This window comes from Egretta garzetta, unplaced genomic scaffold (genome assembly GCF_000687185.1).
Source record: "Egretta garzetta isolate BGI_Z169 unplaced genomic scaffold, ASM68718v1 scaffold471, whole genome shotgun sequence".
Classification (NCBI taxonomy): domain Eukaryota; kingdom Metazoa; phylum Chordata; class Aves; order Pelecaniformes; family Ardeidae; genus Egretta; species Egretta garzetta.
This window is the reverse complement of record NW_009258629.1, coordinates 1,156,563-1,173,585: the sequence shown is the minus strand read 5'-3', so window position 1 is coordinate 1,173,585 and position 17,023 is coordinate 1,156,563. Positions and strand designations below refer to the sequence as shown.

The window sequence follows — 17,023 nt, the reverse complement described above, 5'->3', positions numbered from 1 at the left end:
AACAAATCCCTCTTCTTTCTCCATTTAAGCTGCTCCCAGAAATCAGGAAATATATGCAGGATGACCCCCCTTTTTTTTCTTCTTGAGAGCTTCCTGCTATGAAGCCTTATAAATTGCTTCTTCCATCCACATATTTCTCCATATTCTAGGTCCAGAAGGGGTGGTTGAAATACCAGAGCATGGAATAGATCTGTTAATTTTTCTGCTTTTCAAGCTTGGCCAACAAAAAATACTTTCAGCCAGTGGTCTCTGCTGCCCTATTAGGCCCAGGAGAAATAGATATGTGGACAGGCATGCTATGCCTGAGAGCTATGACAGAGAGCAGAACAACAGCTCTGCTGGGTGAGATTTTCATTATGTCTAACAGCCTTCTCCGTGGCTGCTGGAAAGAGGATATTTTTCCTTCAGGAATAGTACTGATATCTTCAGAGCACAAGAGACTTACAGAGCCCAGGCTGTACCAGCTGCGGGGGTTGTTTTCAGCTGAATAGGACCCTGTGTTTAATTTCATTTTTTAAAAATGCAGCAAGGGGAAGACCAGGCTCTGCACAGAAACCTGTTTCAGAAGTTGCAGGACAGAGGCAGTTTGTGCACACTGGGCTGAAACACAGAGCGGGACCACTTAAAAAGCATTGCCCAGCATTCGAAACTGAATTCTCAGGCATGTTTGATGTGAAATAATTGGCTGATTCAAAGACAGCATGGTGCTTCGTCTCCCATCAGACAAACGGTGGCTGTGGAGTCCCAGTCATGTAACTATTAGATGTGTCTCAGGAGGTGTTTCTCTCCTTCCATTGCAACTGGCAGTAACTACTGTAATGAAAAGGAAACATACCTTTGTAACAAAAAAATTTCAACTGATACTGGAACAAAGTGTAAAGCCGTCCTAACAGCTGTAGGTAATGGTGTCATTACCTAGTAATCCTAGTAAAATGTAGTAAATACTGTACAGTATACACTACTGTATCATAATAGTATTAGTAGTAAATTTGAAATAGCCTGGGAAGATTTTGAGTCTTCCTGCATTGCCTTGCCAGTTGTCGTGATTTTTACCAGAAGTTTCTTTGTCTCTTTCCTAAAACTCTGGCTCCCAAAGTCATGTGATTATGCAAAAATATCAGGTTTCGTTCAAAGAATAAACAAACAATCAAACAAAGATTTCTTCTAAAATGAAGAAACACAAACCTCTAGGGATAAAAAGAAGGCAACTAAAAAGAAGCCATTAAAAATAATATTCTGCCATGTGGAGCTGTGCTTATGATTTTTTTATAGGTTGATTCAGAGCATAAGGTATTAAAAAATTACGAGCCTGCATATTTGCTCCATAGCAACTATGCAATTATTTCATTCCCACGTTTCCGGAGAGCAGAGCGAAATACCTGTGTATCTTAAACACATTATAACAGCAAAGCATAGGCAATTATTCATTTGAGTTTGGCTGAGCAAGTGTGGCAGCCTCTCTGTAATTACTTGGAAGGTGAGAGCACATTTAAATTTCAGGATCTCTAGGAACAAATCTCTCTGTTGCCGCAGAGCATCTCAAGGACACTGCTGGCCACCCAGCCAGGCCAGAGGAGAGGGACAGGGAAGGCAGGGCCAGGGTCTCTCCCGAGGGATCCCTGCACTCCTCTCTGCCCAGCACCCTGTTTTTTCTTCTGTGGGCTGCCTACAGTGGAAGAAACCAGAGAGACTTCCAAAGACTTCTTAAAACTTAGTGGGTGTCCCTCCAAGGCAGACTGTTGTTGGATTAGGCCAGAAAAGGTGCATTTGCTAGGCACTGTTAGCAATCTGGCAGATCTCTTTCAGTGCAATATCGTACTTGTTTTCTCCTTGTTTCATGCTGTTTTCTAGAGATAGCTAGAAAGGGACAGTAGTGATTTCTTTATGCCACTAAGCTTTAAAGACAATTTTGACTGTTAGCAAACAATGTAAAACAGATTCAATTTGCATTTGTTAAGCATACCCTTAAGAAACCCCTTTCTTGTGTAAATATTGTCATTCCAGCCAAGGTACAGCTGTTGCTCATGGAAGCTGGAACGTTGCATAGCAGCAGGGCTCTACAGGGTGAGCTGTCAAGTTGCAAAACAAGGAGGAAGAGAGTTTGCAAATAGCTTTGAGTAAGAAATAAATTTACTCTGATACCATCAGAATCCTTTTCCAAGAAGTGCTCTAAACATTCGTGACCATGTCTGCAATAGCAAATTAAATGTGCTTCAGTCTTGGCTCTGGCACCAAGGCTGACAATCACAGGACAGCCTGTGTCCCTACTGCTAAACTTTCTTATTTGCTGAAAGAGGATGGTCATATGCAGACCACTTACTGGGAATGGTCTGTTGGCCCATGCTAGCTCCCAAACTATGTCCAGGAACTGGTGGGGAAAGTGTTAACTGGCCCAAGCCAAAACCATGCCGGGGAGGATTTTAAAAATTTTACGGTACAGACAGCTGTGTTCCGATGCTCCGGGATGCTCCCTAGTGCTGTTTAGTTTTTTATATAGCTGTAACCTATTTCTCCACTTTCATTTGTGTCAGTTCATAAGCCAAAGCACCTTTTGTGACTCGCACATGGTACAGCAGTATTGATACACAAGCTCATCAGTACAACCAGATCATCAGAAAAACTGCCTTTACCTGAAATAATTGACAGTTAAACAGCAAGTCCTTCAAGTATGAACAAGCCATTGGCAATGTAATTATTCAAACCAATCAGATTTCCAAGGAAATCAATTGCAGAACTTCCCCTGACCTTAGTAGGAATTTGTCTCGGGCAAAACCTGTAGGTAAATACAGCATAATTGCTGTACCTCTTCCCAGCACACAGTCTGTGTGCAACCCTGCAAGTGGCTGCCAGAACATGAGTAATGTACATGCACCACACTTTTTGCATATCTATAAATGTCCTGATCCCCTATGCCTGACAAAAGGCACTGGAAGACAAATGTTTCCATTTCTCTGATAGTAATAAGGAATAAGTCCTTATTCTACTGCGGAATAAAAGATGACCTCTTTTTCAAAGCACATAAAGAGTTCATCCAGAGAAATCAGTCCTCACAACAATGTACTAGCAAGGGAAAGCTGCCAAGTAATTTTAGTCATAGCCATAGCCATTTACACAGTAAATCATACGCACTTATTATAGAAGACTCCAAGTGAAAATAAATTCTCAGAAAGACTTGGCCAGTTTTTCATGCAGTTTTTTGTTTGAGCAAAGAGAGGGTACGAGACTCAGGGACATATGATAGCCATAGAGGCCCTCCATGATTGTCTATGTCATTTGGTAGCTTTTTCCAACACCCACTAAGGCGGCTGAGAGGATAAATATTTTAAAAACACCATGTCCCCTAGTTGTACCAGAGGCAGCAGTGCTCTGAGGACCACAGGACAAAGTATCCTGTACAACAACAACACGTTCTCTTTCCAAGAGTACCACAAAGTCAAGCCAAGCTGGGTCGCTCTGAGTCTGCAAGAGACGCTGTCTCAGTGGGTGTCTGGGGCCAAAGCACTAGGGTTAGGAGGAGACAAATGAGGTTCTCTCTAAGCTGGCTGAGTCTCACCGATGTAACTACAGCGGCGTCAGAGGAGTTGTTGTTAATTTATATTGGTTTGCCATCAGAAACACACCCTATGAAGTGCCTGGGCTGCATCCAGGCAACTTCTGGCAAAGTTTTCCCGGCAGGAGGATAGCTGAAAATGGTATTACAGATTGCTCCTTTCCTCAACACAGGGCCAAGTTGTCTCTGTCCCCTGAGGGCACAGAAACCACAGGGTGCTCCAAATTTTTGCGCTGGTTGTCCCCTGCCAATACAGCCATCTGGCAGCCAGGGCATGGCAGCAGTGGAAGCAGAGTGAATGTGCTTCCATTCCTCAGCTTCCCCTAGTCTGGGGTGCAGAGGAGGGATGCTGGAAGTCCTTAACAACCACAGAAAGCTCCCCTGTGTGCAAAACTCTTCAGCAACCTAAGTTGCCAGCTTTATGGGGACATTTCTCACTGCACTAATTTTGCTGCACAGTAGAAGGAGTTGCATTATGTCTCTGCTCTTGAGTTTGGCATGCTCCATGTTTAAAATGGCAGACACCACATCTACAATAGGACAGGGATGTGTTGTTCTGATACAGCCCTTATATCTGATTCCAGCCAGACATATCCTCACTATTCATGCAACATTATGTTTGTCTTGCTCCGATTCTAGCATGAAATCCTGAACTCATGTTACACTAAAGCTAGTGACATAATACACTGCCATGATGCTCTGAACATGAACATGAGGAAAACTGCACTTTAGTGAAATGAATCCCGTAAGGGAAAAAATTGTACTGGAGGAACAGTTCAGTTTTGACAGTATAGCTGTAACTGAACACAGGGCTTCTGCTAGCAAAGCCTTCAGTCAAAGATCAAGACTTTTCAAGCCCCAACCAAGAGAGCCATGTCAGAAAAGTCTGTGGAACAGCTTTTTCTTTCAGTAAATACTCAATTTCAGAATCAAAAAGAAAAAAAAGGTGACTTCAAAAGCAAAGATGTATTTACCAATGTAATAACCTCAACTGGAGTTATAAAGGAAAAAAGTCCACAGACAAGTTATTTGTTCAAATTTTGCTATGGGTTGCTCAATGAGTACTCGAAATGGCTCATGTTTCTTTATTTCAGCAAAGGAGAAAAGGATCTTTGCTTTTTTTTTTTTTCAATGGCCCCCTCCCTGTTCGTGTTACAGTCAATTTCATATTGAAACATGCTATGTGTGTCTGTGAAGGATAGGAGAGAAGACAAAAGGATGGGGAGACCTGCCAGCATTCTGTAACATAAAACTCAAACAGCACCAAATGGTGCTAAAAGATGGCTTCCAGGAGGAAGCCAGAAGTACTGATGCAAATTTTATTTAATCTATAGCAATTTATGGTGCTCCTTTATAAAAGTAAGTTACCTCCCAGAGTAGCGCAATGGCAATAGTATTTGCTTGTTGCTGCAGAAAGGAGTGAAATAATGGTTAAAATGTCAAGCCATTCAGGATAAGAGCAGAAAGACATCAAAGAGAAAGACAAAGCTGTGGATTCACAGGTGTGGAATTGAAAGAGGAGGGAATGTAGAAGAAGAGGAAACACAGACAGCCCTGAAGTGCTGTGTGATAAGAAGCAACATCAAGGGCTGCTAGTGGGGAATTTCCATGCAGCAAAGCTGACTATGGATGTAGGAAGGCTTTAAACTGCACACTAATACAAAGAGACAGAAAATACAGGAGGACTAATACAACCTAACCACATAAACTCCAGAGGCATTCACTTGGAAGAAAAATACTTTGTCAGGGTTTCCTGAAAACAGTTAAGTGGTCCACAGCTTGTCCCTCTCCGCCTCCCACCTCTACATTACTGGTAGCCACAAGCCAGCTTAGCAGACTCCCTTCACATGATTCTTCTCTTTGGCTTTGAAATATCTAGTTCACTAGAGTATTCTGACAAGGGGAAAAAATTAACCCTCTATACAGTGCAGTGAACTAGGAAAACATTGCACTATGCACAATTGAAGACCTGGCAGAATAAAATGCAATATTATGGTAGAATATTACATAAGTGACAATAAACTTCCCAAGTAAAATTATCATTCTATATTTCAGTTGGACATACAAAGGGATGAAGTATGAGAACAATGGCTGTAGTAACAATGAGGTAGAGTAACAACAAGTAACAACTAAGTAAACATAGGTGAAAAAAGTGTCAAAACCAGAAAAGCACCTCAAACTTGCAGGATTCTCCTCATCATACTTGATTCCATGGGTAATTCCTGAAGGATTATTTTCTTATTTTGATAGCACTGCAAGATGAAACTATCAGAAGTTGGGCTTTTTATTAACCAACCTAAAGAAAATGGCGTAAAGACCTAATGACTCTGTTAGTGAATTTGTTGTTTGCCAGTGTCTGGAGATGACACAAATATCAGATAAAAACTTGCAAAAAGCACAATGAGAGTTTGCCTTACAAAGGCTCCTGGATTGAGGCTTTAGGACATATCTTGTTCATGAAGTAAATTTAATTTAGATGAGTGACCTAAGAAAGAAAAGTTCCCTGAGGAGAATGAATAGCGGGTGGAAGCAGATAAAGGTGTGAGATGGGACAAAAGTGTAAAGAAAACTGTGGGGTGACCCCTGCAGAATTATATAGAAACACATAGCAGAAATAACTAATAATCTCTGAGAACATTGCTGAAAATAATTTGAATATAAAAAGGGAAGATGAAATGTAGGGATACGTACAGTAAGGTTACAAAAACATGTAATTTTCCTATGGTAAATTTACCACTGAACATCCTGGTCTAACAATAGTACTGTGGTTCATGGTAAATTTACCACAGGAAGACTACATTTTTTGTGACCTCAGCTCAAAGCTATCAATCTAGGAATAAGGGCAGTGTAAGCGTTTTAGGAGAATTCTGTGTGCAATTTTAAAAAGCCAAGATGAATGTAAAGATAAGAAGGCATTCCTAAGAAGAGAGAGCTGGAAAGCCACAGAGCACTTGGCCAGAGACTCTTTCAGCAGAAGGTTCAAAATGTTAGGAAATATCCCTTGATTATTTAGAAAACGTAATTCACAACTTGATTGAATTGTTAAAACAGGACAGAAATTTCATAACCATCTTCAAAGCAATTATTGTCTCCTCAGATAGGAAGCTATTGGATATAGTACATTTGAATGTCAATGAAATCAGTTTAATACCATGTAGTAAAACAGGGAAATACTGGAAAAGTGCCAACAAGTTCATCACATGGCACAGAAAGCTTGTTAAGCAGGTGGTAATAGAGTGATCATTAAAAGTGCAGTTCTTTGACCCTTTCTTGTTTGAGCAGTACATGCAATTTTAATCACACTGAATGATGTCAGTAGCCCAATTTGTATAAGCACAACCTGCTATAATGGACCCAGAATTCAGCCCAAAGATAGGATGTCCCAGTGGAGAAGAATAAGGACTAATGCACTCAAAATCAATGCAGGGACTTATCTCACACATCATATACTCTTTATCAGCCACATTCAGGACAGTTCAAATAATCTTTGGAAGCGGACATGTCACAGACAGTCCAACCAGGGATTTATCATAAGAATGTTTTTATTTGTTCCATAATGAGGTGACAAAATACAGAATATGTATGTAACCCACAGCTAGAACCAAATTAGAGGGAAACCAAGCACTTCATGGGTCAGGATGAAATGAATGAAAATTTATTTTGATAAGTTGTAGGGATGAACTGAAATTAATAAAATAGAACTGTGTACAGAACTGTGAAAAATTAAAGCTGTTTGCGCCAAAGGAGGAGTAGTAGACTGATGGATTACAAAGCGAAAAGCAGTTTAAATTATGGTTTTGATACAAAACAAACAAACATCATTCTGGGATATATTATCAGAAGTGTGATACATGTGGGCTACAGGAAGTCGCAATGTCATTTTCAATGTCAGGAGAGAAGCCTCAGCTGGATAATTATGTTGTTTGGGGTACCATGGTTGAAGAAAGCTGTAGACAAACTGGAAAGAGGCCAAAAGCAAGTAGCAAGTATGATAAGTGGGTTGAAAAACTTGACCCATGAAGAGAGGTTGAAATGGTTTGTTTAGTCTAGAAAATGGAAGATTGGTGGGAGACAGAACAGTCTATAAATGTATAAAATGCCAGTAAGAACAGTGGGAAATTTCTTATGTAAATGCTAAGATCTGTGCAAGAACATCGAGGGACTGAAACCGTAGGTGCAGGATGTGAAATCTGGACTTAGAAAGACAGTATATATATATATATAAGCAGAATAGTAGTGACACAAGAACACAAATATAGAAATAGAAAGATACAGCATGTTAATAACTTTTTGTAGCAAAACTGGAGAAGGACAGTGATAGATGTTTATTATGGTAGTACTAGAAGTATATAATAGACTTCTAGGTTCAGTTAGCCCTGACTATGACTACAGATTTCTCTGACACTAGAGACCAAAAAATGTAACTGAGAATTATGCTAGTATGGAGGACATTGACATTTGGCACAGGGACTGGAGAACAACAAAAACCCCAACAATTATTCATAGGACCTCGGTATTCCTGAACTTGAAGATTAACACGGTTTTTTCATTAGAAATTCAGACAACTATAAAAAAATAACAATTTTAACATGGTTAATGAGGATGTTATAAAATGCCTGGTCACAGAAAATAAGACTGGATGGCACGATCATGAGTGGTCTCTAAATTAAACAGGTGAGTAAACAAAGTTCCTGATTTCAGAAGGACACATTTTGGTAAATTAAAGGAATTCTCAGCTGGAATGAGAAGGTCTGGGACCAGGAGATTCTAGGGACCTGTATACTATCAATGGTGCAAAATGTAGCAGGAATATGTACCCCAAGAGCAGAGAAGAAAAGTGTATAAAAGAGGCTTGAGGTATAATGGATTGCTATCCATCTTTAAAAGATATATTTAGAATAAGTAGACATCTTACAAAACAATAGGCAAAAGTACGGAGAAGCAAAAGAAGTTGTATCTCAAAATCAAGAATTGAAAAGAAATAATTAAATGTTGAATAGAGGCTGGAAGGAAATTACTTTCAGGGACAAGCCTTGAAATCAATCTTGCTTAATATTTTCATGATAACTTGGCACAAAATACAGGGGCTTTCTGATGCAATCTGCCAAAACCAAAAAACTGGAATACATTAACAGAAAAGAATGGGGATGTCATACAGGGGAAGCTGGATCACCTTCAAGTCTAAAGTAATACAAATGGGACAAAATCGAATAGGATAAAACATATTAGCACTTGGGTGCTAATAACAGAAGGTCCTCCCAGAAACTAGAAACTGTATGTTTGGAAATGACTATGGAAAAAAAGTACTGAGCTGTAAAGGGTTATTCCAAAATTACTAGGAGCTTCTAATGGGACACAGCTGTGAGTAAGGCAAATGCTGTTCTGTGACATACCAAAAGAGGTATTTCTAACACAAATAGGGAAGAGCTAGTGTCATTGTACAAAGACCTGGCAAAACTGTCTGTGTATGACTAGGTACAATTTTAATCATCCCTCCTCAAGGATACACAACTGAAAAACAAAAGGAGAAGGGTTAGTAGGTTGGTAAGAGAAACAGAAAGCATATTTTACAAGGAAAACTTAAAAGACCTTGCTTGATTAGAGCAGCAAGAGAACAGCTCAGAAGGGATATGATGATTGTTTATAAATACATCTGAAGAACAAACACCAGTTAGAGGAAAGAAGTATTTAATCTAAATAATAATGTTGGCACAGAAACAAAGGGACATAAATCAGCCATGAGTATGAATAGAAATTAGAGATACTAATCATTAAAGGAAACAAGTTCTTGAACTGTCTTCCTTTGGGAGTAATGCGGACAAAAAACCTAATTGCTTTTAATGGACAATAAGTTTATGAAAGGGATGATGTAAGAGAGCTGCAAGTGATTGCAGGGATTGAATTTGGTGATCTAGAAAGACCTTTCCAGCCTTGTGTTTCTATATTGTTATATAAAAAAAAATTAATTCTTTTTCTCTATTTCCACCAAGTTCAGATATAAAATGTTCAGTTTCATTTGCAGGCTAGAGAACAATGTCAACTTTCTATTAAGACACTGAAGCACTGGAGCAAACTAGCTAAGAAAGTTTTCAAGAACCTCTTGAGCAAATATTTGACATGGCTTTTCCAGGTGTACTTGGACAGGCTTACAGAATTGGTCTTTTGAGGTACTTTCCAACCCTAAATTTCTATGAGAAAATATAGGCTCATATCTTTCTGGCTTAGCAAAACAGCAAAACCCCCAAGATATTTCTGAGAAAACTGTTGAGTAATTTACACTCTGTAACTTTTGGAGGTATTTGCAGTGGTACATTATTTATTATTTTTCCAGTATTCAAAGTGTTCTAGGAAATTCATAAAGCAAACACAATTCTCAGCAGGAGATTGGAAGCTTTTGGCTTCATACCTGGGGAGTCTGGTACACGCAAAACAAAATACCATTATTGTATTTAGACTTCTCTAACAGAGAAAATGCAGTTTGGTGTGAGCTCCATTGTAAAATGCTTTTTTCTCTGGACTTCCTCTCAGAGTGGCAACCGGATTCTGTGTTCCATCATTCTGGACCACTACCAGGGACCATCAATAATAAACTACGATGACGAGAATGGCAAAACATGTATGCACATTGCTGCTGCTGCAGGGTACAGTGATATTATCAGTGAGCTGGCTAAAGTCCCGGAGTGCAACCTGCAAGCCCTTGATGTGGATGACAGGTAACCATGGAAACTCTGAAACTGAAATTGCTGCTTCCTTTCTATTAACCTGAGACTAGCTCTGTTTATTCTATAATCGTGTTTCCTGTTTCACAGGCCATGGCCTAGATAATGAACTGCACTTACAGAGAACCGTGCATGTTCAGAAACACTGCAAAGCCCTCCAGCTCACATGTATTGTATCTAGTGTAATAACTGACTAGTAGGAATGTTATTTTACTTTGTGTTTCTCGTAGGAAATTTTAAGATTATGTGTGAAAGAACTTTGTCACGATTTGACTTCTTTCAATCAAAAGTGAACATTCTTTTCGAAACAATAGAACAGGATCCTGTAACTTGAAGGTGGGATCCTGCTGCTATTTGTATTTGCATTTAAGTTGCTAACACAGTATTCCTATAGGACCAGGGGACCTTCATCTTCCATTCTGAGAAGGCATTTGATTCTTTCCAGGACAAAATGTCTACATCATAAGAGCAGAAGAGTCATCTTCTTTCCTCTTTTTCACTCCATGCTTACCTCCCTTGGAACTTTGCTTGTAAATTTATTTAATGCAAACAGAACAAACTGACCGTTCGCATTGATTATCCTGCTCAGTGGAGCAAAAGCCAAGGCTTTCTTGGCTTAGGCCTTCAGGTACTTAAAATAATAGCATTCTTCATGGAAAAATGCAATAAAATGGAACAGAAATAAAACCAAGAGGGTTCTGGAGACATTTCTGAACATCAGTAAAACGTAGTTGAGAAGGCTGTGTTTCTATGGAAAGAAGAGCAAAGGAAGGAATTCAACTGCACTTAAGAGCTCAGTAAGACACAACCTCCTAGTACACGTTCTCAGATATTTCCACAGTAGGTATTATACTTGAAGAAGGGAAAAGATAAGCTGTTCACTATAAACATGCAGTAGATTTCCATTCCATTGTGTTTCTGACTGCACCCATCTGAAATTACTGCAAAGAAACAGGCAGAGAAAAGTAAATTTTCCTTTTTATTCTTGCACTGTTTTCTTACGGTGTTTTCTATGCTTTCAGATTTTTCACAGGAGCAAAGTGTTACAATTTGGAAACTGGACAAAAGTTTCCAAAGAAAAGACACAAATCTTTTGCCAAGCAGAAATTCAGTTTGATTCTCCTACACAGATTCAGGACAATTGTATCATAGAATCATAGAATCACAGAATGTTTTGGGTTGGAAGGGACGCCTAGAGGTCATCTAGTCCAGCCCCCCTGCAGGAGCAGGGACAACGCTAACTAGATCAGGTTGCTCAGAGCCCCGTCCAACCTGGCCTTGAATGCTTCCAGGGATGGGGCCTCCACTACCTCTCTGGGCAACCTGTTCCAGTGTTTCACCACCCTCTGTCTCCAGTCTGTGCCCATCAAAGAATACTGAAACTGGCAAAGGATAGTCTGGCAGATGGGTCCAGTCCTTCTCAGCCATCTGGAGGAGGATTCTTCTGGTGCCTTCATGGAGAGCCCTGAGCCAACCATTGCTAATTGTGTTTGGTGTAAAGATGAGAAGAGCTTGTCCCTGTGCAGTGGACACTACAAACTTTTTCAAATTCTTCTCTGAAAACTTCAGGCAACTCCTCCCACTCTGCAACCCCAGCAGTGGAGAAGATGCTATTATGTAGCATGTATAGGCATTCCACAGCCCCATGTCTACTTTCTCTACAGCTAAATAGATACACATAGGTAGATGCCAGTCTACGGCCTTATTGCCACCACTGGCAGCTACGTCAGTGTGGGATAAGTTGCTAGAGAGTTCCTTGAAATCAGTGTCATGAATCTGGATGAATAGCATAGAAGCACACCTCATTATGTCATTAATAGTTTTGACAGTAGATTTATTTGTCTATTTTAATGATACTCCCCCTTTTCTGTAGGACGCCTTTGCACTGGGCTGCAGCAGCAGGGAAAGCTGACTGTGTGCAGACACTGCTAGAGCTGGGGATAGACAGCAGCCCTCGAGACATCAATGAAAACACTCCTCTGACATATGCAATGTACTGTGGGCACACAGCATGCATCAAGCTGCTGTCTCAGGAGAGCAGGTAAAGCAAAAGATCACGTCTTGCTCACATGTTACCACTAACTAGAAAAAAAGTGTATTACTTTTTGTATGCTACTGAAGGGTTTGAGCCTTGGGTGATGTCTCCTCAATTCATAGGCAATACTCTGTTCAAGTTTTCCACCAAAATAGCAACGTTAGAATTAGTCATCTACTGAGGGCTCATCACTGCGGTTACAGTGCCAGTCTGCTGATCAGCAGAGGGTTCTGAACCAAGAAGATGTGAGTATACCTCTTGCTCAGTCACCTTCATGCAGAAAATTTATCTTGCAGAAATCTCTATGCACTAGCTGTGTGTTCATGTAATCAGATAGAGAAATAGAGTGAACAAAAAAGCAGCTTTGCTGGGTAGATAATAAAATAAATTTCAGGTTTTCATCCTCAGGGTAAGGGTTTGTGGGTGTTTTCCTGCCACCGTTAGTCCTCTACCTTGATTGTCTCTTTTTCTTCTGAGTTTTTTTCTGTTAAAAAGTGTAATTCTTTTACCATTGCTTATGGTCTTCCTCTCTCTTTGTATTTCTCATGTTTCAACAGCTGTCATTTAATTCATTTCAGTTCTTCGACTTTGGTAAATGACCATGCACTTACAAAGTTATTTATCATCACATTTCTTTGTGCTTTCCCCTCCTTTCCAGTCAGCAGTTAGTATTATTTCCTGTGTTATAAACCACGAGACATGGGTAATGTTACCTCTCCTCCTCATCCTCCTCCTCCTGCACTCTGCCTGCTGGAGTAGGTCTGAAATGTTGATTAATCAAAAACTCACCTAAAACCACTACAGCTACACCACTGTAGATAATTGTCTTGATAGATCTTCTGAAACTGTGCTGGGTCTCTTTTGTATAGGCAAGGCAAGGCAAGAAAAGGCAAGGGGAAAGGGGAAAGGAGAAAAGGGGAAAGGGGAAAGGGGAAAGGGGGAAAGGCAAGGGGGAAAGGCAAAGGCAAAAGCAAAGACAAGGGAAAGGAAAAGGGAAAGGGAAAGGGAAAGGGAAAGGGAAAGGGAAAGGGAAAGGGAAAGGGAAGGAATGGTAAACTAGTGCCTTTGTTACAGTATTAGCAATGACTGGGCTGTTTGAAATACCATTTCCCAAATATGACATAATACAAAGACCACTTGGTTTTAAAGATCCCAGCATGTTCTTCTTGTTATTATTGGATCTTGCCTCATCATTAAGAATAATGATTCCACAGCTGGTAGATGCTGAAGCCAGAAAATTTTGTTTGGGTTTTTTCCTGATAGCTTCACTGAGCCTACATTGAGATGGTATACGGCAATGAACCCTGTAAGAAAGGCTGAAGGAACACAGTATCATTTTCAGTCTTTGTTAATTACAGATTTGGAGTGCTAATTTTCTGCCTCCTTGAACCACCCCTGCAAATGTATCTGAACAGTATATACCCCATTTCATGGGCTAACACAGGCAGTATTTTTTTTTCATTATTTGGCAATAATGACATCACATTTTGATTTGTATTTCCAGTAGATCTGAGCCAGTTCATCAGTTTCCCCCTCAGAACAACAGGCTCCTAAAGAAAGAAGGGCGATTCAGTATGCTGAACCACATTTTCTCTTGCAAAAAGAAGAAAGATGATCAGAAAACCAGCCAGAAGGAGAGAAGCAGAGACCGATATACCAGAGAAGAGACCTCAGAAGTAGATGACATCATCACCACTTTTGATTGCATTATGGACACGAACTGCAAAGACATTCCAGATGAGTGTGTGACCAGCTCTGACTTTAAAAGAAGGAGCACAGACACAAAGTACCTCACACCAGAAAAGAAGCAACCAGAGTGTCAGGGACTTCTGCCCGTTAGAACCCAGAGCCTCCCCCCAATCACTGCGGGCAATTCCTTCCTAACTGCTTCCCAGAGCACAACTTCAAGCTTCTCCTCCAGCACCAGCACCCACCATTTTGCACACAAGTCTCAAAAGAGTAGGAGTGAACATAACTTGCTGGACCACAGAAGCAGCTGCCAGGCTTTGCTGGACGATCCCTGGAACACAGACTCTAAACGACTACTCTCCTACAAAGTCTGTACTAGGACTCCTTCAGACAAACTGATAAATGGCTTAAACTCTGATAGATCTCACCATGTGCTTTTGTGCCCTCCCCGCCTTCCCTCTCTTCCCAGTTCTCCATCAGGTAATTTCTTCTCTACCTCCCAAATCCTATAATCTCTATTGATGTGGCAAGCTGAGTCAGAAAAAATAGGTAAGTCTGACCCATGACATTTCTATTTAATATCTTTTTCAATTTCTTCTCCCTGTATGTAGTAGCAATCACAGATAGCATATGGACAGGACAGCTGAAACAAGGTACTTAGGTGTGGGAAATACAAGATTTAATTAGGTTTGATGAGCAAGCAAAAATGCAGGTAGATAGAAAGCATGTAAGGTACCTGAGCAAGGTAAGTGCCTCCAGACTATATATGTGTTTTGTGAATTGCACACCCGCTGTCACACCTGCTGTCTTATGTCCGCATTCAGTCCTGCAACTAGATGTGCAAGGGAACACTACTGCACTGAAATCTCTAACTGTGCTGAGAGATGCTTCTGGATCCAACCAGGTAAGTCCACGTGTGCCATGCTGGACGGCTCTGCACCATGCCGCTTTCCCCTGGTAGACATATTCTGACTCCAGGCTGTAGTGTCACCCCTTCCCACTCTTCCCACCCTGAGCACCAGCTTTTTGATCTAAAGTGCTGTTCTTATGGTTTCTCCAAAGCTGAATTCAGGTTGCTAAATTTACAGAGACTCAGTAAATGCTTTTATGTTGTGGTTTGGAAACTGTAATGCAACAGTAATGAAGCAGTGCATCAGAATTCTGAAGTAAACTCAAAACCAGGGTTTGGCAGGATTTAGGATCTAGTACTTTGTTTGACTCACATCCATGTTTAAATGAATCTGGCAGGCTGGCCTGCATGCTGGAGTTTACTTCAACATATCAATGTCTCCAACTTCACCTCCTTTGGGATTAGTCCTATGACAAAATTAAACACATCTAGCATGCCTTCCAACCACTGTAATATCCAAAATGAAGCAAGCAAAAGCAATCCCCAAACTTACTAGTACACCATTGCTAGGAGTAAATATTACACAATAAGTTAATCTACCCTCACCCCAACAGACATGAGCCATTATCCTCCAGTGGAAAGAGGAGTGAAGAGCAACCCTGTCTGAGAAGAACCCTCAGTTAGGTCAGGTCACTACCTCAGCTTGCATGATAGTGAAAACTGTACTGACTCCTCAGTGAAAGGATCCATAAGATAGCAAATCTTTATTCACATCTCTAATAATGAGAGTAGAGACGGCAATTTCAGAATGACAGGTCATTCTACGTTGTGCAAATAAAGGCTAGAAATAGTTTTTCAGGGTAAAAAGGAGCTCTTCAAAAAGTTCCACTTCCTGAACATCAGGCCACATTCCTGAAAGCTTGATAGACCTGGTCTATAGGTGTCACTACTTTTTTACTGTGCACTCTTCAGCTACTTACTCAACCATGCAAACCCCAAACTCCGCACGGCTAGCAAGGATTCCTCCAGCACAACTCTTTCTACACTGAACTCTGCAAGGTTCAGCTTACATGTGGAAGACAAGAAAACCCCAGGGCTTCTTTACAACCTAAACATAATAGGGTAAAGTGAGGCTGAGATATTTGAGATCATTTCAGTCACAACAACCCCATGCAGCGCTACAGGCTTGGGGAAAGGTGGCTGGAAAGCTGCCTGGCGGAAAAGGACCTGGGGGTACTGGTCAACAGCTGGCTGAATATGAGCCAGCAGTCTGCCCAGGTGGCCAGGAAGGCCAATAGCATCCTGGCTTGTATCAGGAATAGTGTGGCCAGCAGGACCAGGGAAGTGATCGTGCCCCTGTACTCGGTGCTGGTGAGGCCGCACCTCGAATGCTGTGTTCAGTTTTGGGCCGCTCCCTACAAGAAGGACATTGAGGCACGGGAGCATGTCCAGAGAAGGGCAACAAAGCTGGTGAGGGGCCTGGAGCACAAGTCTTACGAGGAGCAGCTGAGGGACCTGGGTTTGTTTAGCCTGAAGAAGAGGCGGCTGAGGAGAGACCTTATCACCCTCTACAACTGCCTGAGAGGAGAGGGGAGTGACGTGGGGGTCGGCCTCTTCTCCCTGGTAACAGGTGATAGGATGAGGGGAAATGGTCTGAAGTTGCATCAGGGCAGGATTAGGTTGAACATTAGGAAAAATTTCTTGACAGAAAGGGTTGTCAAGCATTGGAACAGGCTGCCCAGCAAGGTGGTCGAGTCCTCATTGCTGGAGGTATTTAAAAGATGGGTAGACGAGGGCCTTAGGGACATGGTTTAGTGGTGGGATGCCAGTGTTAGGTTAATGATTGGACTTGATGATCTTAAAGGTCTTTTCCAACCTAAACGATCCTACGATTCTATGATCATTCATGCTGACAGTAGGAGGAGGAATGAACTCAAAATGAGATAAACCAAACCTGAGAACAACTATGAGGAAATATTTCTTGGCAGAATTAGCTAGACTATGAATACATTTGATGTGGAAGTAACTACTATGTTATTTAAAATGTGATTATAGATTTTTCTTAAGACTGTAGAATACTCTATGGTCAAATCCTTGTTTGCTCTGGACAGAAGGACAGGTGATTTCCTATGAAGATCCTACGACAAAAGGTGCAACCAGATGAATCAGGACAGACCCTG

General features: G+C 41.0%; 1 protein-coding gene across 1 annotated transcript in view; it reads left to right on the top strand.

The window, feature by feature from the left end:
* Positions 1–17,023, top strand: part of ANKRD55 (ankyrin repeat domain 55) — a 46,968-nt gene that overhangs the window by 19,750 nt on the left and 10,195 nt on the right. The window contains exons 7-9 of the mRNA XM_009648262.1: positions 10,079–10,263; positions 12,143–12,310; positions 13,809–14,473. Of these exons, the coding sequence (XP_009646557.1) occupies positions 10,079–10,263; positions 12,143–12,310; positions 13,809–14,473 (1,018 nt within the window). The remainder of the gene's footprint in view (positions 1–10,078; positions 10,264–12,142; positions 12,311–13,808; positions 14,474–17,023) is intronic.